General features: G+C 39.3%; 1 protein-coding gene across 16 annotated transcripts in view; it reads left to right on the forward strand.

The window, feature by feature from the left end:
* Positions 1 to 27618, forward strand: part of GPHN (gephyrin) — a 476088-nt gene that overhangs the window by 393529 nt on the left and 54941 nt on the right. For 8 of the 16 annotated variants that reach the window (XM_061611035.1, XM_061611028.1, XM_061611032.1 and 5 more), the window contains 2 exons: positions 18279 to 18321; positions 24012 to 24179. In XM_061611035.1, the coding sequence (XP_061467019.1) occupies positions 18279 to 18321; positions 24012 to 24179 (211 nt within the window). The remainder of the gene's footprint in view (positions 1 to 18278; positions 18322 to 24011; positions 24180 to 27618) is intronic. The other 8 variants (XM_061611037.1, XM_061611030.1, XM_061611040.1 and 5 more) reach the window with 1 other exon arrangement.

Raw genomic sequence — 27618 nt, forward strand, 5'->3', positions numbered from 1 at the left:
GGGGAAGCCCGCAAGCAGGACCCGAGTGCAAGAACACTCTCCCCTCCTGAGGCTTCCGGCAACTGGTTTTCAGAAGCATGCTGCCTCTGACTAGGGTGGCAGAGCACAGCCATCACGGCTAGTAGCCATTGAGCCCTATCCTCCATGAATTTGTCTAATCTTCTTTTAAAGCCGTCCAAGCTGGTGGCCATTACTGCATCTTGTGGGAGCAAATTCCATAGTTTAACTATGCGCTGAGTAAAGAAGTACTTCCTTTTGTCTGTCCTGAATCTTCCAACATTCAGCTTCTTTGAATGTCCACGAGTTCTAGTATTATGAGAGAGGGAGAAGAACTTTTCTCTATCCACTTTCTCAATGCCATGCATAATTTTATACACTTCTATCATGTCTCGTCTGACCTGCCTTTTCTCTAAACTAAAAAGCCCCAAATGCTGCAACCTTTCCTCGTAAGGGAGTCGCTCCATCCCCTTGATCATTCTGGTTGCCCTCTTCTGAACCTTTTCCAACTCTATAATATCCTTTTTGAGATGAGGTGACCAGAACTGTACGCAGTATTCCAAATGTGGCCGCACCATAGATTTATACAACGGCATTATGATATCGGCTGTTTTATTTTCAATACCTTTCCTAATTATCGCTAGCATGGAATTTGCCTTTTTCACAGCTGCCGCACACTGGGTCGACATTTTCATCGTGCTGTCCACTACAACCCCGAGGTCTCTCTCCTGGTCGGTCACCGCCAGTTCAGACCCCATGAGCGTATATGTGAAATTAAGATTTTTTGCTCCAATATGCATAATTTTACACTTGTTTATATTGAATTGCATTTGCCATTTTTCTGCCCATTCACTCAGTTTGGAGAGGTCTTTTTGGAGCTCTTCGCAATCCCTTTTTGTTTTAACAACCCTGAACAATTTAGTGTCATCAGCAAACTTGGCCACTTCACTGCTCAGTCCTAATTCTAGGTCATTAATTAACAAGTTGAAAAGTACAGGTCCCAATACCGATCCTTGAGGGACTCCACTTTCTACAGCCCTCCATTGGGAGAACTGTCCATTTATTCCTACTCTCTGCTTTCTGCTTCTTAACCAATTTCTTATCCACAAGAGGACCTCTCCTCTTATTCCATGACTGCTAAGCTTCCTCAGAAGTCTTTGGTGAGGTACCTTGTCAAACACTTTTTGAAATATTAGATCATGTTAGCTTCACTCATGTATAAAATTACTTGGCCTTCAGCTCTGTGTTTTATACAATACTGCCTATAATTGGCATGTGATTGGATGGTCCATACTGTGCTTATTTATGAAACTACGCATAGATAGTTTTCAGTGGACACATTTTGTTTTTATCTGCCTTCATACCACAGCCATTTACTGTTACCTTCAGCCTTCACTTTTCTGTGACTTACTTCATCTCTCTCTGGCTTCTGCATGTGCTATGTTTGAAAAAATGCTGAAAGAGAATAATGAAGGAAGCCTTTCAGTTTGCTTGTGGAAGGCACAGCAGCAGTCAAATATATATCCATCAAAACTATATCACTTCAGTAACAATATCCTTCCATTTTCAAGATGATTTTGTACAATGAAAATATAAATATGGATTAGCTGGGAGTCCCCATAGTGCCTTGTAGTCTGTCACATAAAAAGGAGGAAAATGTGTTTATAAAATTCCTGTAATATGACAAGTTATTGGAGGAAAAGAACTAGAACATGTATTGCTTGTGGAGGTGGATTTAGTTCTTTTTTAATGTACTGTTATATAAGAATTATAACTCTGCCTCAAAGGCTAAAAAGTTAAGAGAATTAAACACAAATAAGGTTTTATATCAAAGGTTTCAATTTATTTAAAGACACTGCTTATTGTGGAAAAGAAGAAATAATATTTTACAGATTGCTGTTTTATCTGGCATTATTTTAAAATGACCACTACGAGAGAAAATGTTACCATTTAAGAAGTGAGTTGTACTACTTTGAATGAAAAGAAGGAATGATGTGCAAATAATATTTCCAGGAAATGACACTAGAGAAAACCTATGCTAAATTAAGCTGGTACTTTAATTTTAATTTAATACTTTGTATATATTTTTAAAGTGTATGGCTTATAAAACAATCCAGTATTATTTATAGCACAACTTCTCTTCAAAATTAAAACAAAAATGTACACAGTGAAATGAATTCTCACTTTTGCTTTGCATTTTTTTCAGTATCAATTGATATTGTTGGAAAAAATGCAAAGCAAAAAGGTGAATTTGGACTGTGTCATGGAATATGTTCAGAAAATGTGTAAGATGTATCTGGTCCCTCTTATATACAGATGCTTGAAACTGGTAGATCTACTTACAGGGATATTAAAATAATTAAGGTACTGAAACTGGTGTACGTGAAACCCATGACTAAAAAGGTCTGATTACTGGACCTCAAAACAGGCACACAAAGTATAACCCACAATGGTTAAGGAATGTCAGTACTAACTAACAAAATGAAATGTAATGCATGTATGTTTCACACATAGCTTGTTAGAAATATCTGAAACAAGACATTTCTATAATTTGCTTTCAAAAGGGAACACAAAAGAATATCTGAATTCAATCGAGGTGTTTCCACACTAGCTAGAAAACTGAAATCTGGTATATGTGTTGTCCAGGTCACTGTGACTCTAGAAATGCCTGACATGGATGGCATGAAAGTAGCTGACTGACCTAGAAAGCTGATATTTGGTCCATATGAAGTCCAAGGCATCCTAACTGGCTTTTTAAAAAAGTCTGAAAATAAGATACATTGCATAGATCAATCAGCCTTGAGTGGGATGTTGAGTATCAGCCAGGAAAATGTATATTTTCTTCCTGAATGCAAGCACAGTTCCTGTGCATGTGTGTATGTGTCGTGCATATGTAGTGGTTAGAAAATAATGATTTCTACATCCCACATCTTTGTTCTATTTCATAACAAACTGCTACACACCCACTCAATGTAAGCCAAGAAAAGCTTCCTTGAAGCTTTAGTTTTTCATCATCACATCTTTTATATCTTGTTAAATATTCTTTGATGTTGGTATTGCTCCCTTAAGAAGTTAAGAGGTAGCATTTTAACTCTTTACAGTAAAAAATGAAATATGAAACGGTTCTCCGTGAAAAGGATTTGTAGAAATTCCAGAATTGAGACAAATTCTATATAATGTTATTTCAAACAAGTGTTTTAAGAATCCTTGTATTACAGGGTGTGGGCACCTGTAGTTTTTCTGAAAGCCAAATCAGAGCTCTTTGCAGTTTGTCACCCTTTTTTCTACACATTTTGTTTTATTCATTCAGCCATCATGCTATGAAATCTTAGAAATGTGTACATGGAAGGATGTATTAATTTACATTACTAACTTTGATGGGAAGAACTGCAGTCTTAATTTTTTAATTAAGATATGGCCCCTAACTGGTTTCATTGGAGGGGATGGTTCATCAATGAACAATATTTCTATTTTGTAATGGTTGATTATTGTTGTACAGTGCAGGTCTATCCAAACTTATTCTTGTTGTTGTTAAATTTATGTCCTACTAATATCAGTAAGTGAGATCCAAAGATCTAGTGAACATTTTTCTTTGAACAACAAACCCTCCTGCAACATAATAAGCTGCTTTTGAACATCCTCTCAGTTTCAAAAAGGTTTGTTATAAGTAAGGGGGCTGCTGTTTGAGACACAGGCCCCAGATGCTTTGAGGGGTATATAATTAGTTGTACGTTTCTTTGGGTCCTGATTTCTGTCATTTTAATGGGGCATTGTGGCTTTTTCAGCTCATTTGTCAATCTGTTTTAAAAGAGATCTGCCTTCCCATCCCCCTTTTCACTTACTTGTAAATTAATGTAAAATTATTACTAGAGAAGATACTCCTTCTGTAATTTTATATTAATTTACAAGTGCTAAAATCCCTAACATGTATTATGTTTTCCCATTGTTTGGAAGTTTCCCTTACTAAATTAATATTCTTTTATGATTGTTCTCTTCTGCTATCCTCTTATTTGGCTTTGGTGTGTGAACTTGTTCATTTTACTTGGAATAGCCTAGGCTATGGGTGAATACAGACCAACAAACTTACTAGATGGTATCCTTTGCCTTTACCTTGCCTGGTCACCTGTATTATTTCACATGCACTATAAATTTTTATGCCACACATTCAACTACATGGTGAATTTTGGGGCCTTTATTAAACGGTTATAGCTTCCCCCCATTTTTCACATGGCAAGGAATCAACTATATTCACCCTGTGTCTGCCATGGAATAAGGTTCTTTGACTCTGATTCCCTTGCAGATGTTACTCTCTCTGTGCGTAGTGAAGTGAATGTCGAGAGGTCATGTGGTGAAGTGGTGAAAGCTGCTTTCTGGCTTCTAATTTCTGCCTTGGCTCTTAGCAGTAGGGCCCTGCTTTACAGCGCTTTGCTTATACAGCGGTCTCAATTAGATGCAATTAGACTAAAGCCCCACTCATACGGTGCTTGTTCCGCTTTTATGGTGGTTTTTGGGCATCACGCACCATTCTATTCAATGGGTTCTGCTTTACAGCGGTTTTCGCTTTACAGCGGGGGTCCGGGACGTAACCTGCCGTATGAGTGGGGCCCTACTGTATAGCAAATGCAGTGGTAAAATTATTCTTAACTTACAGAATATCACTGGGAAAGAAATTAGTTTTTGTTTCCATTTTTATGAGAAATTACCAAATTCACACTTTCCAAAACAATATGCATACTAAAACCAGGGCTGTGGAGTCAGTACGCCAAACCTTCAACTCCGACTCTATTTTTCTACTGTCCAACTCTGACTCCATCCAAAATTGCTTCTGACTCCACAGCCCTAGAAAGCACTGTAAATGTCTTTTTAAATTGGAAGCTCTCGTAGGTGCATTTTTATCGCTGCCTGAATATGCGCTGATCTTGGCATCACAGCATTTGTCTTCATCTGGGTCCTGTGTCATACACTGACACACAAAATGTTTTCCATCTTGAGTTATGGTGAAATGCTCAAATACAGCTGACTTCATGGGAAGCTTCTTTGACATTCTGAATTTATATTTTAAAAAATTTGTCAATCAACATTTATTTTGAAGTCGGAGTCGGTACATTTCTACCAACTGCAACTCCACCCAAAATTGCTTCCGACTCCATGACTCTTACTCCACAGCCCTGACTAAAACACAGCTATACTTTGAAATCACACTTCTAATTTTGTGATCCAGTCTTCCAACCAATATACAAAAATGCATATATTAGGGGAAAGTGTGTATACAAATGCAAATAATAATAATAACAACAACACAAAAATACATTGGGAAAATTGCTTAAAAATGTATATTAGTCAAAACTACATACAAAAATATGTTAGGACAAATTCACACTATAATTCTTTTATGAGGATTAAAAAAAATCACAAACTGATGTGCAAATGTGGAGAACTGAATTTAAAATTAGAACAATGAGAAACAAAGAAACCAAATTTGACAGATTTTTCCATCCCTATTCACCACACTTTAGACACTGTTAGCACACATTATCAGTGCAAATTAAGACTGAAAAAGTTTTTTCACCCAAGTATGTACAATTAAAATGGGCAAACTTACTTTGTTTGCTTTCAATTTCACCCTAAACTAGATATTTACATCCTTCTAGAGAAAAGTGTATATAAAATATTGGTCAGATGGTGATGTGGTAGGATTTTCAACAGGGCAGAGAACTGGACAATTGTGATCCATTGATTCCTTCCAAAGTAGTTAAAAGCCTCAATCCTATGTGTTCTAAATTTAAATGTTACTCAACATTTTCAGAAGAACATAAAAACATTATTTGTATCTTTATTTTAGCTTCTGGGACAATGGGAATTTTTTCTGTATTGCCAAAAAAAATCACATGTCTACTTAGTTTAGAAGTATTTCCCTCTTAGCTCCTATCATGTGCAATTTTATATCAAACTTACTACCTCAAATCTCCTACCTCTCACCCAGAGCTTGTGTCCTGTTCGATACGTCAAAGGCAGAGCGCCTCATAGGAAACCCTATGCTAACTCACTACAATTTCCTAACTACACTCTAGACATGCTCTGCAACATGTGGAAGGAGTTGATTCAGCGCCCAATTCTGAACGCAGCAGACTTAAATAGGGAAGGTCTTCGAGCATAACTTCTCACTCCTGTGCACACACGCCCTCTGACCCATCCGCTTCTCCAGACGTCGTGTGTGCGGTGAAGGGGGGCGAACATCTAAAGCCTCATCGGACAGAACAGGTTCCTTATCGGCAGGTTGGGGAGCAGCGTGTGGGAAAGCGTCAGGCGTCTCTAGGACCCTGCTTGTTGAAGGAGGAGTTACTGCTTTCTCAGGAGCATCCCTTAACAGTACCGGGGGTGTGCTTGGAGGCTGAGGGCTGTCTCCTCAGAGGGCAGGGCTATCCGTGGGAACTGATGGGGCGGCAAGCTCGCTCTCCTCCTCAAGGTCGGGACTAGCCTCAACAACAACTGGAACGTCCATGCTTTCTAACTGCTGTGGCACCTGAAACTCATGCCTTCCCCCTCCCCACTCCTCATGAGAGGGCCTGGGCTCAACAGCTTGGAAGATTACTTTTAAAAAGTAATAAATTACAGTTACAATTATATGGCCCAAAAACATAGTAATTACCGTTACAATTACAATTGCTCTGAAAATGACTGATTGCTTTTTCTCAAAAGTAATCACTACAATTACATTTCAGTTACTTTTATTAAAAAACCCTACAAGGTGCTGGCCTTGGCTGCTGCACATCTAAGTAGCCTAAAACAACATTAAAAATAAACACACACATACAGAGAATAATTATTTTTATCCGTAAGGTAGCAATGGTGGTCTCTTCACTGGTAAGGGAGGTGGGAAGGGAGGCAGAGGCCACTACTCAGATCTTTGCACATCAAACCAAGTGCCACCTCCCCCACCCACTCAGCCAGCAAGCATGATCTCTCTCACTTAACTACCTTCCTGCCACCAAGGGAAGGGACCGTTACCCAAGCAAACATTTTTGCCTGAGATGCAAAAAAGTTAAAATGCTGCAAATGCAACACAGTAGCCAGACTCTCTCTCTCTCTCTCTCTCACTCTCTCTCACTCTCTCTCACTCACTCACACACACACACACACACACACACACACACACAAAAGTCATCTTTCACCTCCACAAAGGACTGTGGAGATATCCATTCTGCTGCTGCCTCCTCCTCCTTTATCCATGTTCTTACCCTCCAGCTCCTTTTCCCCTCCACTCCATTCTTCACCACCACCATCCATTTTTTAAAACAATTGTTTTCTCCACCCCGTCTCACTCTCCACCTCCTCCCTTGTTGCCTTGTACCCACCACAGAGCATGAGGGAAGAGTGACGCTGCACAGAAGCCCAGGTTGAGGCACATGATTTTCATCCACAAATCAGAGGAGCAGAAGACTTCCCCTGCTTCCCCCCCCAAGTAATGCCCAAAAGTAATGCTGGAAACATTACAATTAATCCACAAAGGTAATACAATTACTCCTAGTTCTATTACAATCAAAATATAAAGGTATTACCCGCTCGTTCCTCAAAAAAGTAATGAATTACAAGTAATTTGTTACTTGTAACAAATCACTTCCAAGCTGTGCTCTCACCAAACACAACTGCCAAGTATGTAAAATAATAAACAAGCACTCTTACATTTATCAGAGTTATCTCAGTGCTGTAGTTAATGTGATAGTCAAATTTATCCTCCATTTTGCAACCCATTTCTCCTTCCAAGTTATTAGATACACCCCCTCCAACTTCATTATAAAACTACCCTTGTTCATCTCATGTAGCAGGATTTTATAGATCTGGCCACCCTCAATCCAAACCCCAGGTTGCTGATTTCTCCAGTCTCTGACATCCATTAATTGTGCTGTATGGTAGACTTGCGTTGGATGATCTTGTTTCTTTTCCCTTCCCGATTCTTTCTCCTTTAGATTAATGAAGAATTATTTTTATGCCCACTTTTATTCAAAAAGAATCATCCACTAATTACTGCCAGGTAATGCTTGTTAACTTATATAATTTTGTAATATGCAATCTCTCTAATGCTATTTCTATCTAAAAATAGTTTCTAGATAGATCCATGTGAGATATCTGTGTTTCTTATTCTTACTGGATTTGGGAACAGCATTCTTGATTCTTATTGCTGGTGATTTTTTTTTTTTTACCAAAATGGTAAGAGGACTTTTTTATATAAGTATTACATAATGCTTTTGAGCCTAGGCCCATTTTTCATGTCACCGATATCAAATCTTCTTCCTTCCTGACAGATAGTTCAGGCTGAACTATATCTAGATGAAATCGGGACACACACTATTATATAGGGCAAAAACAAGATTTCATAATGTATGGCTGTACATGGAAACAAGGAGAAATATGGCTTACTAGTTCCTTTCCCTAGCTGCTTGAGCAGTGAAATAGGCCTTACTTCCATGGATATGATTTATACAGTGGGGGGAAATAGGACATGCATATCTGTCAGTCTCCTAGTGTTGTGACATAGGGAGAAAATATATGTCAGGCTGCCCTGTTTGAAAGTAATGCACAGTACCAGTAATAAATTATATTTTTTTCAGGGAAAGGAGGCCACTATTGATTAAGGAAGGAGATAATTATGTAACATGTTAATTTCATTTTACTTTCTAAACCACAGATGGGAAATGGATCCAGTCGGGGGGCTGAATCCAGGAGTAGGGAAGCCCCCCCCCCAGGCCACACTGGCAGGTGTTATTTTATTGCATAGTATTTTGCTTGAACATTTTCACTTTCTGAAATCTATTTTACATGGCACTTATGATGATTCTTGGAATTACTTAGGAAGGTGGTGGACTCTCCAACACTGGAGGCATTTAAGAAGCAGCTGGACAGCCACCTGTCAAGTATGCTGTAACTTGTATTCCTGCATTGAGCAGGGGGTTGGACTCGATGGCCTTATAGGCCCATTCCAACTCTACAATACTATGATTCTACGATATTTAATTTATGGCAAAGCACAGGTCTGTTTAGATAACAGTTTGATAACAGTTTAGAAGTAGAACATTCTGGTTGCCTCACCAACAGGGTAAATTGTCAGGAGCATATTACATTGGTGTTCTGGTATCCCAGCATGTTGTATTTGACCTATAAAGCCCTTTTAAGGTCAACACAAAAAGTCCCTGACATTTGTACCTTTTTCCTTTTCCTTTTTTTTATTCTCGTTTCAATGATATCTTGATGGATCCTGAATTGATACTGCTGAAAAACAATCAGTCCTCTTGTCACAACACAGTTTCCATCAACATGTTATGTTCAGGTGATTACTTTAAAGCAATGTGATTTAGCACTAAAATGGAATTATCCACAATTCTGTACAAGCATGGTAAGCATACAAATATAATGAATGAAAGGTATAGTCCTGCTTCAAGGAAATAGCCTTTATTTAGGAAGAAAAGGCTGTTAGTTCCTTTTAAAAAACCAGGAGATCTATCAATAATGTTTTTTAAGTACAAATGTTTCATAATTGCATTTCAATATGTTGTAGGGGAAAATAGAAACATATTCCCATATCCTTGCCATTATACCTCAGTGAAGTGGCTTGAGGGTTGTTTTTTTTAATAAAAACCTTTCTGAGATCTTTTCAAGGGAATTTGTAAGAAAATAACATACACAAATAGGAGAAATTGTTAGCAAAAAAGGGTACATTAGTCAAAACTGCTTACAAAAATGTTTATTAAGAGAAATTTACACTAAAATGCTGAAGAATTTCATGAGGAGTTTTTTTAAGTGCAAATTGCTGCAGATTTTAAGATTGGAATTTAAGATTGGAAAAATAAAAAAATTGAGAGAACCAAAACTGATAGATCCTTCAATCCCTAGTAAGAGAAAGCCAGCAAAAGTTGCTCACCTCCTTTTCCATTGGTAGAGGTGCCAACTAGATCAAAAGCCTTTCTGTAAATGGAAGGGCACAACTGGATTCAACCCTCAGTGTTTAAGAAATACTGAAAATGATACAAAAGCACATTCATGAAACAGTTGGGACTGCAGTGAATGATAGTTTTAAGAGATTAAAGGTTTCTGGGGGGAAAAATATAAGGGATGCTCTAATTTATTTATTTCATTTGTATAGCGCCCCATAGCCAAAGCTCTCTGGGTGGTTTACAGCAATTAAAAACATTAAAAAGAAATATACAAATTTAAAAACACATTTTTAAAAAGCAATGTAAAAACACATGCTAAAAAGCCTGGGAGAAGAGGAAAGTCTTGACCTGGCGCCGAAAAGATAACAGTGCTGGCGCCAGGCACACCTCGTCAGAGAGATCATCCCATAATTTGGGGGCCACCATTAAGAATGCCCTCTCCCTTAATGCCACCCTCCCAGCTTCCCTCCGAGTAGGCACCCAGAGGAGGGCCTTTGATGTTGAGTGTAGTGTACGGGTGGGTTCATGTCGGAAGAGGCGTTCCATCAGGTATTGTGGTCCCAAGGCATGTAAGGCTTTATAGGTTAAAACCAGCAGCTTGAATCGAGCATGTTACCAATCTGGCTGCTGCATTTTGCACAAGCTTCAATTTCCAAACCGTCTTCAAACACAGCCTCACGTAGAGCACATTGCAGTAATCTAACTTGGAGGTTACCAGAGCATGGACAACTGAGGCCAGGTTATCCCTGTCCAGATAGGGGCATAGCTGGGCCACCAACTGGAGTTGGTAGAAGGCACTCCATGCCACCGAGTCTACCTGAGCCTCAAGTGACAGAGATGGTTCTAGGAGAACCCCCAAGCTACGAAACTGCTCCTTCAGGGGGAGTGCAACCCCATACAGTACAGGTTGGACATCCCCCGTCCGGTCAGAAGAACCACCCACTAACAGCATGTTAGTCTTGTCTGGATTGAGCCTCAGTTTATTAGCCCTCATCCAGTCCATTGTCACAGCCAGGCACCAGTTCAGCACATTGATGGCGCCTTTTAATTTTTAATAGACATAGTTACAGTCAAGTCAATTAGTATCTGTATCTGAAGGTAAATAATAGATAATAAATAATAGATAATAAAAATGTAATATACTACAATTCACAAAACTAACCTTAGAGTGAAGTCTTCCATATTACAGGATGTGAAACTAGTATTTTAGGTCTGTTCTACATTACATATGCGTGCGCATTGCTGCCATCAACTAAGATGGTGACAGAGGCTTCAGTCCCTTACGGAAACCTCAGCTACCATCTTCATTGATGGCAACCCTGTGCGCAGTGCAAAAAACAGCAGAGAGTAAGGTAGGTGAAGCGGGGGGATGACGGGAGGCTCGGAAGCTCCTCCTGTCCTGCAATTCGCTGCTCCTGTCACGGATTGTGGAAGGGGAGCGGAGGGGCCCCTCAGACCAGTGCCCCACCTGGCCGCCCTTTGGAACCGGCCCTGGGCAAGAGATGTCTGTGGAAATTCCACCTCAAATTATACCCCCCAAAAATAGCCAGATGAATAAAGAACTGATGGCATTGGGTTGGTAACATCCAAAACCTCTCATAGATGGTATTTGTCAGAGTAGTCCTAAATATCAACATTTGGTGAAGCTTGAATAGATACCAGTTTATTCAAGTGAAACATTTAAACTAAAGAGAACACTAATTAAGATTTTGTGTTTCAAGGATAAATTTTAGGATGCTTATTTGTCTTTTCTACTTTAGTTCAGGGTTCAATGAAAAAGTTAGCAGAACTTTGTTCTGCATTAAAATATATCTGTATTGCCACAAAGCTTCAGATTGTACTGAAGGAAATAAAAAACTTCTGCATTAATGCAAAGCCACAACCTGTATGAAAGATTGAATAATATCCTGCTTGCAACTTTAAATAAATATGGATATATTTAGAAGAAATAAGCTCTCACTTTACAGTTGCTGCTGTGCTTTGCTTATCTTGCTTCCTTCATTATAACTTAGCTAAGCCATTACCCTTTCCTATATTTTAGTCAACACTGTGTGCCTATATCAACTAATTTGGGTTTCTGCTGATGGTTCCACATACTACATGTCTCTGTGGTGATAAATTATAAGATTTCCCATAAATTGTATAATTATGGGTTACCTTTATACTATTCCTCTTGAAAAAAATCACTATTCTCTATCAGTGGTAAATTTTTGTTTTGATGTCAGTGTTCTCTGTATTGTTTTAAATTGAGTTGAAATGTTCTTCATAAGAGTCAGCTTGTCATGTTGGGTTGGGAACTCTTCATCATTGTGTAGCAATTCATTTTACCTTTACTCTTGGCTTTTAATTGTACTTACTCTGTGCTAATCTTGTTATGATATATAAAAGGTAAGTAATTTCTTGAATCTTTCCTAAAGAGTATAGTCACATATTCAAGGTTTCTCTCTGTTTTCTTCTTAGACTGTGGTTTTGGTTTGTTGCAGTTAATTGTTTTTATTTAATTTTTAAGTTTTTCATATGATTTATTGTATAGCATTAATCTCAGAGGCATTATGATGTTACAGTAAAAGAAAAAAGATGGAATTTAAAAACATTTATTGCAGTTAGAGGTTTCATGATTTTGATCTATCATAGTTGGTAACTATGTTAGCAAGTATGTTTTTACCATTCTCTGTCTGCTTTAATTTCAGTGTTTTATTTCACCTGTGGCTTAATGCTCATTTTTGTGGAAGAAGTGTTCCTCAGCCTCAACACTTAAACCACAAATATAACAAGAGCCTACAAGTTTAACCTCAAAACAGTGAAATCAGATGTTCTGCTTTTAAATATTTTCTGTTGAGCAACAGCAGACTAATACTGGGTGCATATCCAGTTTGCCCAAAGCCATTCTGCGAAACTGAACTCTGGCCAAAAGGAAGACAATCAGAAACACATAACATCTGGAGTTATAGTGCAGAAGACATGTTACTGGCTTTGGAGCAGTAGTATGTGGGTGAGAATAAATTACAAGAATTAGATCAGCTCTATTTAGTTAGTTATTTGCACATCACATCAAATACTTCAAAGCATCATAAACAAAATATAACATACATATTGCAATAAACCAAATACAGTAAATGGTTGTATGTTTTCTTGAACCTTATTACTCCAATACATAACAAACATACTCCATTTTTCTATAAACAAATTTCCTGTCCTCTCTAACCCTTACAATACTAGTTAATGTAACCATATATACAATGTCCCAAAGTTTAACAATCCATGCTTCTATGGTTGGAACTCTTGCTTGCTTCCATTTTTGAAATCAACATCCAAGCAGCTCTTAAAAGATATATACCCATTTCTGTATCCACAGGCAGCACTAGGTCTTTAACCAAAGTTTACGATTAAAGGATCACAAGGGAGCCTGTAACCTGTTATTATTTTGATCACATTTAATATTTCTATCCAAAATTTCCTTATCTTAGGGCAAAAAGAAAAAATACAGGCCAAATCTGCATTTGCAAATGTATATCTCCAGCACATATTAACATTGTTACAATTGCTTAATTCTATGCATGTTTATTTGGACGTAATATCCACTATAGTCAGGCAGGCTTAATTCCAGGTAAATGTGCATAGAATTGCAGCCTAGATGTCCTGCAGTATCACAAAATAGAGAGTCTACATAAGTGTGCACACTGATGTTTACACAAGCATGGGAAGTAACTACATTGGTTAAATCTGTCCACATAATCACTTTCATTCAAACATTAGCAGAATGGTATAGGAAGCCTCCACACCATCTCATAATCTGGGTAACATGAATCAGGCCTCACAATGGATTTAGATGTTTGGATAAGCGAGGGGGACAAGAAGTGCATGTTCTTCTTGCCTTTTGTTCCCTGTGTTTTCCTAAAGGTTCTAAAATAGAACTATTGCTACTCAACTCATAGTAAGCTTTCCCTGCATCAGGATGCTAGTAGACATAATGACAGTCTTATTTCATACTATGCATACAAGTACAGGGCAAAAGTGCAAGGCACGTGTTCTTGTTATCTTGAATCCTGAAGCCATTCTTAATTAAGACACATCTGTATAAGAACAAGGTTGGACTCCTTTGACATTTAAAATAATTTTGAATCGGCCCATTTGAAATACACTGAGGCCTCCAAAACAGCCCACAGATTTGTCATTTAAGTAATTTGCATGCACAAAAGAAAATTTCTCTCAGAGACTGCTTTTGAAACCAGCTACCTATTTTTGTCACCTCCTTTTCAACACTACAAGAGTGTTAGTTTCAGGGGCTTTTTAAATATTAGATGAGTCAACCTACAAGTCTTGGCTGTTTTGTTCATTATAAATTTCTTGTTTTTGTCCATGCACTAGCTCCACTATAAATTGGAAGGGCTTAAAGATGAACTCAGGAAGAATAGAGGCTACGACTCGAGAGTACCGTATATTCCGGCGTATAAGACGACTGGGCGTATAAGATGACCCCCAACTTTTGAGAAGATTTTCCTGGGTTAAAAAGTCATCTTATACGCCGGAATAACAGCCCCCCAACCACAGCCACAACTCTTCAACCCGCTTGCCCCCATAGCAAGCTGCCCCCAGCCGCAAGAAAGACCCTGATCCCCGTTTAAAAAGCCAGCATCCCTCTCCCCTTTCTTCCCTGCGTGGCCAGCGCCCCCTCGCCCCATAACCCGCACCGACCTTTGCCCACCAAGAAGTGGATGTCGCTGAGCACCTCGTTCTTGAAGAGGAAGGCGAAGCGCTCCTGCACCGTCGGCTTCGTCGCCTGCCAGTTGTAGGCCGGCTCCCGCGGCGCCAGCAGGCCGGAGGCAGCGGTGGCGGTGGAGGGCGCCGAGGAGGAGGCCGCAGGGGCAGCTGTCGGCAGCGGGTTCCCGCCTCCACCGCCTCCCGCTGCTGCTGCCGCCGCCCGGTGGTTGTGCGTCAGCGGAGGCGCCGGCGCGGCCTGCGGCGGCAAGAGCAGCGAAAGCGGCCCGCCGTTGGCCGCCCGAGGAGGAGCAGCCGCCGTGGCCGCAGCCCTGTCGCTCGCCTGAGCAGCCGCGGGCGGAGGAGCAGCAGCAGCGGCGGGAGGCGGCGCAGGCGAGGCCGCCACGGAGGAGAAGGACGCGGGGAGGCTGCTGCTGCTGCCGCCCGGTGGTTGTGCGTCAGCGGAGGCGCCGGCGCGGCCTGCGGCGGCGAGAACAACGAAAGCGGCCCGCCGTTGGCCGCCCGAGGAGGAGCAGCCACCGCCGCCGCGGCCCCGTCGCTCGCCTGAGCAGCCGCGGGCGGAGGAGCAGCAGCGGCGGCGGGAGGCGGCGCAGGCGAGGCCGCCCCGGAGGAGAAGCTGCTGCTGCTCCCCGCCCCGGCCGCCATTTTGCGGCAGAGGAGGCCGCGCAGGAGATGGTGGGGATGGAGGAGCAATGGGGATTCCCCTCAGGGGAGGGGACGCCGGGCCAGGCTGCAAGCAGGAGAAATACGGTACTATATTCCGGCGTATAAGACGACCCCCAACTTTTGTGAAGATTTTCCTGGGTTAAAAAGTCGTCTTATACGCCAGAATATACGGTAACTATTACTGCTCAAAGGAGCTGTTTTCCATTCGCAAACATTGCTTTGCGCTATGGTTTTGGGCTCCTTCTGTTTTTACACTTTGTTGCAGATTCTCTTGACTTCCATTTTTACTATTTAAGTATTGTTTTACCATCTGTTCTCTCTTATTTGTCATTTTTATTTTTCCATACATCATTTTCTAGATTGTCTCGGTGTTTGTGTTTTGTTCTTGTACTTTTTCTCCTTTTAGGTCTGCACGGTTTCATTATTTTCCTTTGCAAATTGCCCATTTATTATTTTCCCACCAGTAAGAAATTTTTCTATACTGCATATTTGGAATCTGAACCCAACACACACTCTCACACATATACATACACATATTGTGCATATCTGTACCATTTTATCTCTTTGGTCCAGAATTGTTTTATGGTAGATTCAAGAAAACAATTTCCTCTATTATTAAAATTTATATTACTTTGATTCCAATAATCTGGGAGTGGAGACCAACTCTGGGCCAAAATGTGGCATAACTGGTTTAGTTAAAGGATAACTGTAGTAATGTTTGGCGGAGGATGGTGGGCTTCTTTTGCTTTTGTTACTTTAAAACATAACAATTTTTTTCAGGCAAGGACAACCGTAAGCCACCCTAAGTTGCAACATTATTGTCATAATTTATTCCATTGTAATAAATAGACTTGTGTTTATGATGTAGACTCCCAACTCATTATGTAGATATATATTTGGGGCAAGCTGCTGTGGAACAGAAGAAAGAGGTTCAGAAGTACCCACAATTAATTAGTTCATATGTAAAAGATGACCATGTTCTCAAAAATAATTGCAGGAATAGCAATACAGGTCTCCTGTTTTTTCCTCTCAGTAATCTCCATATCAAGCATGTTTCATTTACAGATAAATCTCCAATACAATCTGGAATCTGAATTTTTAGATTTCCCCCCTTTCTTTCTCCTTCAGAATAACACATATTTTTTAAGACCAATTGCATCTTTAGAAGAACATATGAAAGTTCTACTCCCTAATTCAGAGATCAGTATGTACTCTGATGCATGCACAGATCTCTTATGTGTCTTCAAATGCAACTACAGATCTCTTATGTATGTGAATTCTAGGGTGGTTACATGTCTGTGTGCACTGACGAATTCAGTCCTGATTTGACTCTCTCCATTGAAATGAAGGAGGTGGTGTGAATGTCTTTATACATATTTTATTGATTGATCCTGGGAGGAAAATCTAGTACATATTTCATTGTTCACACAGTACTTGTATTATTTCCCCCCTTGATGTATTACTGAACTGTCAAAGACTCTGTTAAAGAACTGTTAAAGAATCAAAGACTTTTCCTATCATTCACAGATTTAAAATAATTACATCTATAATAGTTACGATTACAGATATAGTTGAGATTACTAGTATAATATAAACAATTTCACTGGAATTGCACAAAAATGCTTTCAAATGGTAATGCAAATGTTATTTTTAGTGGTTGCTACAATATATTCATTCACTGGTATCCATGCATTTTCTGCTCATTACCAAAGCATTACTGTTCTCGGCATCCATTCCAAATATTTCTAGAGCAGTTATTGTGTAGATTCAAACAGTATGTGGGCCAGTTCAGATAATATACCAGGCCATGATTTTAGCATTACATGCATGAACCATGGGAAACCTTGGGGTTGCACACTCCTCCTCCTCACTTGTCCTCTGACACTCCAGAAGAAGAGATTGGAAGCATCTGCTTTCACATTTAAAGTTACCAGAGTTCCCCGTTATTTCCAAACTTGGAGAACTCTGGGTAGCAAACCATCCAGGATCATTAACTATGGTTTGATCCTGATATGTTGGAACTCACCATCATTAAAACTAACCAGTGCTCCATGTTATGATTACAGAGTTCTGGTTAGCTTAGGAACAAAAGCTTTCAATCTCCTCTTCTGGTACACAGGGAGATTGGGAGTGCATGAGCCTGAGGCATGTAGTGGTTTGTTACACATAATGCTAAACTATGATTTACCATTATATCTGTGCCAGCCCAATATATGGATGACCAAAACAAGGTCTGTGTATCAAACAGATCCTGTTATAAACACATGCTATCTAGTTGCCCAAAAAGCGCCTAGTAGCAAATCATATTATAGACTAAGTAGAAGCTTTATTTATGCCAGCATTTTTAATGTAAAACAATACCACCAAAGCACAGTAATCATAGCATTTCTTCAAAGTAGTTTTAAACACCTGGGTATTATTCAGTCTATTCACTCCCAGGAAAAAATAACTGATCACCTTGTGAAACTAATTTCCAAAATATTACCAAAACCAACAATTTCTTCAAATCATATTATTTACCTAATTTTTTACATCTTAGATAATTGATTAAAAGGTGCTTCAAGTATCTTCAGTAATATGTTAATATTTTGTATTATTTTTGTGTTTTGGAGTAATGCAAGAACTAGACCTAATCACCTTTCTTTCACTTATGGTTGTAAAGAGAAGTTAGAATTTTAATTTGTCATTGAAGCTTAATATATATCTTTAAATTATAATTACTATTCTTAAAATGTTAACCAAAATGTGTTCTGATATAGGTTGGTTTATTTTTAACATTTATATTTGATTCAGATGGTCAACCAATAAGCACTTTATGTATGTATCATGTAACAGATATAAACTGTACAGTACAAAAAAATGGAGTAAAACCTCTTATCTCCAGGTCCCAGGAGCTTGCCCATTTAATTTTCATGGTGATTTGTGCCTGTTTGTTCTGCCTCACCAGTTCTGTGCTTCTCTCTACAGGTCCAGTCCAGGTGCAGCAGTAAGGAGAATATCCTCAGAGCCAGTAAGTATTGCATCCTTTAATGTTTGTTAGTAAGTGATAGTTCTCAGTTTAGTCAATCAGTTACCTGTATTCTGAGATTCTTTACAAAGTGAAAGTAGAGAATGTGATGCAGAACTGAGAATCTCAAATTTATTTTTCAAATTAATTTCTAGGCCTTGTATAGTTGAAGATTATGCGTGAAAAATGAAATCTCATAAGATGTGGAAATGGAAAGAATTTTCAGGGAGACTTTGTGATACCAGAGGGATTGGAAGGTTGCCCTTTTGGACAAATTGACTCAAATTGACTCAAAAACTCAAAGTTATAGATAGACAAAACAAAGCAAGACTGGTTTGATACTGTATGGTGAGACTTTATTCAGTTTGTTAATACTGTGGAACACAGCGGGTCTCCACCTCCTCACACCATTGGACTGATTTGAATTGACTGGCACGCTGGTATAGCTTTGGGTTCCTTGATCTTTTTCGTTTTGAACTGTAATACTTCAAAGGGAAGAGAAAGTTTACATTACTTCACTTTATAGTAGTAGGATGTGTAAATATCTCTGCTGGATGTACCTGTTTCATATATACACAGTGGAAGTTGTTTCTGAAATTTTTTATGTTCTGGATCCCTGATTTAACATTTTCCTTGTGAACCTGGAGGTGGGGAGGGGGCCGGAGGGGCAATATGTGGTGTTTCATATATTGATGTTATGCATTTTATTTTTATTTTTAAAATTAATAAAGATTTATAAATAATAAAAAAGAAGATAGAGATATGGCTAAATAATCAGTGGTCGTGGATGGACACATGTCCTGCACACTTCTAAAATCTTCCCATGACTAGGATAAACAAAACTAAGATATAAAATAAGCAACAATAAGCATTGCTTCCCATCAGTTGGCTGCGGGGAACAATTCCTCAGAAGGAAAAGGGAGGCAAAATGTCAGGGTCCTATTGTCTTCATTCAGACATAATGATAATTTATGGTTTATTGTTACTTGGACAAGCCTTAACTTGTACATTCCCCCTCCTCATCCTCTGACATGGTCAGAATGAGATCATAAGGTTTCACTTCTGTTTCAGTTAATCACAGTTTACTTTTATGTCTGGACCTAGACTATGGTTAATCTTAACTGATGGTTTATTGAAACAAGTCACCTTCACAAGCACAATTTCAATTTGGCTTCTTTCAGTGAACAGTTTTTAAGACCAACCACAATTTGTTTAGACGTAACCCTAAACTGTGATTCATTACAAATGCAAATGAAAGTTTTCAATCTCCTCCTTATAGCTCAGTTGGGGAAGGGAGGGGGGTTGACAAGAGTTGACAACAATAAACAATAGTTTATTGTTGCATATGATCCAGCTATTATCTTTCACCCAGAAACTGAAAGTGAGAGGAAAAACTACGAAGGCCTGAGGGTTCAAGTGCCTTCTTCCTCCCATGTCTAGGCTTGGCTCAGAACAGGACTCAGGCTAAGCAATCAGTGATGGAAAGAAGCTTCCTGCTTGGCTGCAGAGCAACATGGTAACAAAGGTGTATCCAGAAATTTTTCAGTGAAGGGGCCTTTGCAGATAAATGCAGAAGTGTGTGTGTGTGCTTGCATGCATGCACATGGGCATTTCTGCATGCACGCATGTGTGCATCTAGTATGTTCCGGGAGGGTCAAAAAAGATTTTTATTGCAATTTTTCAGTTAAACCCAAGTAAGGAAAAAGAAGGGGGAAACTCTGTGTAAGTAAAATAACATTTACAAAAATGTGGGGAAGGGAGAAAACAAATAGAGCGAGAAGATAGTCGGTTGTGATATTCCAGGTACAATGAAATGGAAGGAAAAAATCCACTCATATGTTCACAGTTATTTAATGTTTTAAATAATTTTAATACATTGGAAAATACATGTAAACTGCTTGATATTCTGGCTGCTTTTTGTATAATTGTTTTTGCTATGCAATGAGTAGGAGAGGGTTTTCTATTATTTGTTAATACTTTAGTTTTGCTGTGTTTCATATTTTATTGTTTTAATTGTTCTTATTGTACACTAGATTGTGCAGCTTGAGTGGAAAGCAGCAGCATACGAGTTTTAAAAATAAATAAATCACAGTGTCTTTGCTCTCATTGGCTAGAATACTGGAAGGCAGGAGCATGTTTACTTCTTAACAACCAATCAGTGGAATATGTTTTCCTTATATCTCTGTAAATAAAAGTGATAGAGTATTTGGGGGAGGGAAAATGAAATCTGAACATTCAGGGTTGGAATATCCATGAGGAAATTCTTTCCGATTCTTCTTGATTCTCATTTGAGGTGAGCATTATGAGCCTCTTGAAACTCTTGGCCCCAAATATAAGTTTCAGCAGCATATGTAATTAGAACATAATATTTCCTGGGACAGTTCTCTTAACAAGATCCTAGGTTACAGTTGCATCCTTTCCATGGGATTGTCATAGAAGCTTTTCAAAGATGGTAGCATGCCTCCTAGGTTCAAATGTAAACTGACTTTGTGCCTCCCACATAATGAGGACATTTTCTGTTAGTGTAGCAGCTTGCTGTCCAGAACCCTTTGAGTTTAGATACTCTGAAATAGGTAAAACAGTGAGCGAAGGGTAATACATCCCAGATAGTGATGGGTTGAAAGGAATGAAATACTGCTCTTCTGTCTCTGCCTATACAACAGAAGCTCTCACAATTTGATCTAGTGTAAGCCTGTAGACTAAAATGAAGAATTTCTACTGCATATTCCTATGTCTCAGGGCTTTTGATTATTGCACTATGCCATGACCCACTACCCCTATTTGGACTAAAGGTATTGCAATGATTAAAAGTAAGAGTAAATTGTTACTAGTTGTTTATTATTATCATCATCATCATCCATTTATTACGTGCCCTTCACCCAAAGGTCCCAGGGCAAGTTAGACAATTTTAAAAGATAGCATTAAAAGCAAGTTAAAACAATCTAAAATCACAAAACAGAGTGGGTTCTAAAAATATACGTCTCAGGTGTCAAAGGCCAGGGTAAAGAGGTACATCTTCAGCAGTCACTTAAAACTGTACAGGCACACCTGGATGCAGAGGGAGTTCCATATCTTAAGGGCCTTCACTTGCAGTGGTTTTTGCAATTCATTTGGTATTTGTTGACTTTTACAATATACATACAGACCAGATTTGCATATTGTTTTTCCACTATTGATCCCAATAATAGATTATTTAATGTTTAGTGTTGCTGGTGTTATAAGATTTTTCCAATTTCTTTAGGTTCATTTAAAAAAGATAAAAAGAAATTCTAGTTGTTCTCAGTGTGAGTTTCCTCTTCAACGTATACATTTCTTTGAAGAACTCAATTAGTTATTTTAGGCAACTTAAATCTGTTAGTACCCTGTCATCCTTGTAACCAATGTCCCCCTTAATAACAATTATACACTATCAATTTTAAAAAAAATCTGAAGCTCTCTCTTTCTGTTGATCTTCTTGATTTTTCCTTTCAGTATTTTCAGTCTCTGCGGTTGGTTAATAATGAATCACTCTACAAAAGGTGGCAAATTTCAGAAAACAGATATTATTTGAAGTGTCTTAATTCCCATGATATTTTCAACCATACAGAGGGAAATCTAAATAAATGTAAATGTTGGCCTTGTTGTAACTTTTATTCTTCAAATGAATATTTTGCCAAAAAGCAAATTGTGGTCAGCCACAGAAACTATTTCATAAACAATGCCCTTCACAGCTCATCTAATTTGAGAAAGTGTCAGTCACTCGCACCCTTTTCTAAAAATGTTTTTCCAAAGTGCATAACTTTTCTTAAAGAGAAGCTGGGAAAATATGGAAGGGTTTTATCAGGAATGTTGTGACAAATGCAAAAAAAATCCCCAACGTTATAGATATTGAAAGCCATTTGTTTAAACTTCTTTACAATCACTGTAGCTACTACAATCTGGATACCATAAACATTCTACCAAGGAAATTCTCTGGTGGGAGCACCTTGTTTACTTCTTTATACCTCGTATTGTTGAAAAAGGAGTTACTTCAGATATACTGAGCCTCAGAGGAAAGAAAATATATCTAATTGTACATTGATTGGGGCTAGTAGCAACATTAAGATTCCAATTGAATTGCATACTGCCACCCATTCACTGAGAAACATCCTGGAAAAGTGTTTATTTCATTGCTGTGTAGATACGTGTATTGGCATTTGCTTTTTTCTTCATAAGGATTTTGTTGTCTGTTTTATTCCTGATTACACAGTGAATGAATCGTATGAGAAATAATATTAATTTTGTGATTGCTGCAGTTGTTGCTTTCAGTAACAGAAATGTCCAGAAATGAACATCCATTGAACACCTTTTGGTTACATGTCACATAAGTGGTAACCAGTTTAGAAAATTATGAAGAGTTTTTACTAGTAATCCAAAGTATGTTAAACTCATAATCACATAATGGCTGTTTGGCTCGTGGTTTATCCTAACAACACACAATCAGTACATAACACAATCAGTAAATAAACCTGGAATTGAATAAAGCAACGAACATGGGGGAGGGCAACCTTAGGGCTTCTTTCTCTTATCTAAATTAAGTTTCTAATAGTGGACATGATTCACCTTAAAAATATTGCTTAAGTCAGAGGTAGGGTTGAGTAAAAAGCCATTCATATCAGGCAATGTCATAAAAACAGAATAATGGCAAGATAATGTTAATTACATGTTTAGAGAAATATAAAGTACTGTTGATTCCAAATTTACAATTTTCCTTCAAACAGTTTCTGATTTTTTTTAGATAATAAAATAGCTGAGTGTAATTTACCTTTGAGACCGAAATGCTTATTTAATGTAACCCATATATTTACACTTCAGAATATGATGTTTTACTGTATTTGAGCATGGGAGAGCTTTGAGAATCTTCAGAGATGAAGGCCAGCTTTTGGAGATATCAGTCTCAGTGCTGTAAAATGTTAGAAGATCTTTTCAGAGATATGTAATATAGATCTTCTGTCCCTTGCCTTGTAAATCAATAAATGGTCTGTGGTGGTCAATAAAACCAATAGATTTTTCATGTTATCACTGTTAACATTTCCAATTCTGCTGATTATTACATGCTATACTCCATTGTGTCTTTTTTTTAAAAAAAGTGTAGTACATTTTTATCAATAGACCCAAAATGATGTGCTCTTGTAAAGAGTGTTTTCATTCCACAAATGGATGTAGTAGAGGTTGTAGCCCTAGCCACATGTCACTCATACACAGAGTACAAGTGTGTAGAGTGAGGAGCAGAGCCACACCTTTAGTCCGACCCCAGTAATTGCATTTTTGTTCAACAACCATGGTTTTGTAAAAATAAAGCCTAACACGTGAGCTCCTTCTCACAGGTAGAGGCTATGTGTGGTTGGGACACCAGCACAATTAAGTGTCCTGATCTGGTGGAGCCCCTACTCATGAAGAAGAACTTGCCTGTTGGGCTTTCTTTTCATGCAACCATGTGCAACATGCAGTTGCTGGGAAAGATGCAGTGTCAAGGCTAAAAGTTCAACCTTGCTTCCCGCTTCGCGTACTTAAGCCCTATATGAGAGTAATGCATGAATAGGATTTTTGTTTGCCATATTGTTGGCAAGCAATTATTATTGGGATGGGAGGAAGAACCTATTTATATTATAATAGTATCTTTCCAAAAAAAGACCAGGGATTTTTTCCCTAATGTTCTTATTCATCTTTTGCAGGTCATAGTGCCGTAGACATTACAAAGGTGGCAAGAAGGCACCGTATGTCTCCATTTCCATTAACATCTATGGACAAAGCCTTCATTACAGTGCTGGAGATGACCCCAGTGCTTGGAACAGAAATAATAAATTATCGAGGTATTTCATATAACCTCAGACATCCAGAAAGTAAGAAAGCAGAGGATTGTTGAATTTTCATTTAGTTTCTTTTTGTGTATTACATAGCTCTTTAGGGTATTCAGTACACTTCATATACGAGGCCTGGGTTCACACATAACCCTAAATCAACAATAAACCAAGGTTTATAAACCAACAAAACAAACCATGATTAAACCACAGCGCAGGGTTCCTGACAATATAATAATACTGTGGTCAAATAATAGCTAAGCATTACATGCAAAGACCACTGTCTCAATAATTTTTACAACAGTTATTTAGTTGCAATGAATGTGTTATTATCCTCATCTTGTATATGGGGATGCTAAATCCAAGAGAAAGGCTTGTCTAAGACTAGAATTCACTTAGTGAATTCATGACAAAAGTGCAATTTGATCCAGGGACTTCTGATTCACAGGTGACTCTGTTATACTTAGAGATTCATGTCATAAAGACAAAAGGCTGAAAATATTGGGAATGCATATCTTGGCTAATGAAAAAGTACATCTTTCATAACAACTATATGATACTGCCATATGGCCAGTGTCAGTCAGTGAAACAAACTAGTGACTTACGTGGCAGAGATGAACCAGAATTGTTGCCAAGGCCTGAAAACGTTATTTAGAGAAATCAGCTATACTATCTAGTGTTGAATTTTGAAAACTTGAGCCAGTTAATAATAATAATCTGTGCAAGCAATCCTGATTTTTCCTGGATACACATTGTGGAAAAACCTGGTGTGTTAATTGGTTTATGGCGATTATCGTCAAAAATAATCCGTTTTGATGTGCTGAACTTCCAGTTAACATACTAAGTTTCTCCACATGAGTACATAGTGAGGGAAGGTCAGTATTACTAACATAAACAGTAATTATATTGAGTGAACCATCTCTAAACATTTGTGAAAAGGAGTCACAGGTGTTCTGTGATGATAGCGGGGGGGATCTTATGTTATACACTAACGGCACACAGTGATTTAAAACAAAAATATATATTTTCTAGCATAAATTGTCTAAGGCAGCCTTTCCCAACTAGTGGGCCACCAGATGTTGTTGGACCACAACTCCCATCAGCCTCAGCCAGCATTGCCAATGGTCAGGAAAGATGGGAATTGTGGTCCAACAACATCTGGTGGCCCACTAGTTGGGAAAGGCTGGTCTAAGGGGTTAAAGATAAGCAAATACTAACTGGGCATTTCTTGTTATTAACATTTTGTAGCTTGTATAATTTGTAAACAGATATCGGTGTGAAATTAAACTGAAGGAAATCCTAATGCAAATCACTACTTCAGAGGAGGGATTTCCTTCACCACAGCAAGGGAGAAAATATTAAATTCTTCCAAGCCTCCTGTGATCCTGATAATTATCACCCCTGCTCAAGGATGCTATTTGCATTTTTTTAAACATGCATGTTAAATGCTAAGACATTTAACATCACATCTAGTTTGGCCCTTGAAGGGAGACATCCTGAGATTTATTACTCCTCCCATCGATCTAAGAAGGTAGAGCTTAGCTTAATTTCCTGCCTCCACCAGGATGCTCCCCCTCTGAAACAAAAACTGGACTTAACATGAGAGCTGCTGCTTGGAGATAGGACTTTCTCTTGCGCATATTGATGACATCAGGTGGGAGATAGGTGCCTCCTAGTGGTTGAAAACAGAAATCACAGTTCTAATCAGAGAAGCTTCTGCAGGTCCCCTCCCCTTAGAATCCATTTTGCGATTTCTGTCTTACCTAAGTGGTTGCATTCTGAGCCTCTGCGTTACTCGTGTTCAAGCCTGTGTATTTTTCTCTGCTTTCCTCTCTATACATTTTCTAGCCCTCCTGTTTCCCTGTCCCTTCTTGTTGCCTAGTGTTTCTTCCCATTTTTAAAGAAAAAAAACCATTCCCTTCGTTTACTGCAAGCCCTGCCTCTGGATCTTCAGGTTCCACTATGAGAAAAGCTGCAGGAAAGCCTTCCATTCTCCTGTGCATGGAAAGTATGATCTCAGGTGGGGTAGCTAGCTCCACCTAGCGGTTGAAGGCAGAAGAATGCTAATGAATTTTTTTTACAAGGACTTGCTGCTCTGCGCAGCTCCTTACTTCAGTTATCTTCTGCCTTCCACCAAGAACGGTTGATTTCTCTCTGCTCTGAGGTTCAGGCCTGTATAGTTTTATGTCTGTCTACTGTGTGTTTGTGGTTTTTTTTCCTTTACTGTATTCCGTCCTTGTGTTGTTGTTTTTTAAAAAAAGTTTTTAGTTTTAAGTTCTCCCCCCCCAAGACTTTGCGACGGCGCTAAGCCGACAGTGAAACGGGCCTCCCCCTTCTTCGACACCAGCTTGTTCTTCTTCGGTGGCTCCAGCAGCCACACACACACACTAGCCTCGTTATCTCTGAGTGTCTGAGCTACCTTAGCGGTAAACATCCAAGCGGCCTCCTCAGATTCCCTGCGTGAGCAGGGGTGCCTATTTGAGCATGCTGCCCAGGACGTCGATCTCCTAACACCTCCTCTTGCATCCCCTCACCTGCAGAAGGCCTCAGTGGGATCCACCAGCCACATGGGAAGCACAGTCTGCCTCACCCCCCCCAACAACACACCAGCACAAGGCATAGCTGTTATTGTGGCCCTCAGCCCCTGTAAGACCCACAGCGTGGTTTGCTTCCATGGGGAAAGCAACATGCAAATTGGAAAATCCACCAAAGAAGCCTAAGCCACTCCCACCTCCCCTCAGAATGGACATTGCGCCGCCGCCATTACCTAAGCAGACCCTAGGGCCTTTATATTCTATGGAACTCCAGCCGGAGGCAGCCATAGCCCACTCCTCTACCTGCAGGCATGAGGTGGCTGAGGCGTGTACCCAGACTAAAGGCCAACAACATTTCCCCAATAGATTGGGATTTGGAACCCAGTCTCAAAGGAATAAGCATTAATTCTGATGCCAGTGCCCCTCAGGTGGGAGGATACCTCCAACACTTCACCCACCGCTGGAGGGACACATCTTCGGACCAATGGGTACTGCACACCCTCCGATACGGATTGAGGCTGGAATTCACCTCCCGCCCTCCAACCAGATTCATCCCATCCCCCCTCTTAATGTCTCCAGACAAACAGGAAAAGACCCTACAAGCGATTGCCCACCTCTTGCATATTGCGGCAATAGAACCTGTCCCAAAAGGTGAGATGTTTTCAGGAAACTACTCTATATTCTTCACCATCACGAAAAAAGACGGATCATTCAGGCATTTGAAGAGCTTAAATCAGTACAGAAAATACTGCAGGTTCTGCATGGAGTCCTTGCTGTCAATCAGGGAGGCATTGAGAAAGGGAGATGTCCTCTCATCTATTGATCTGAAGGAGGCCTATCTGCATGTCCCTGTTTTTACCCCTCATAGACGTTACCTCTGGTGGGGGAGGATCACTTCCAGTACAGGACCATGCCCTTTGGTCTGGCATCTTCCCCCAGAGTATTCA

Source organism: Rhineura floridana, chromosome 2 (assembly GCF_030035675.1).
Source record: "Rhineura floridana isolate rRhiFlo1 chromosome 2, rRhiFlo1.hap2, whole genome shotgun sequence".
NCBI lineage: Eukaryota > Metazoa > Chordata > Lepidosauria > Squamata > Rhineuridae > Rhineura > Rhineura floridana.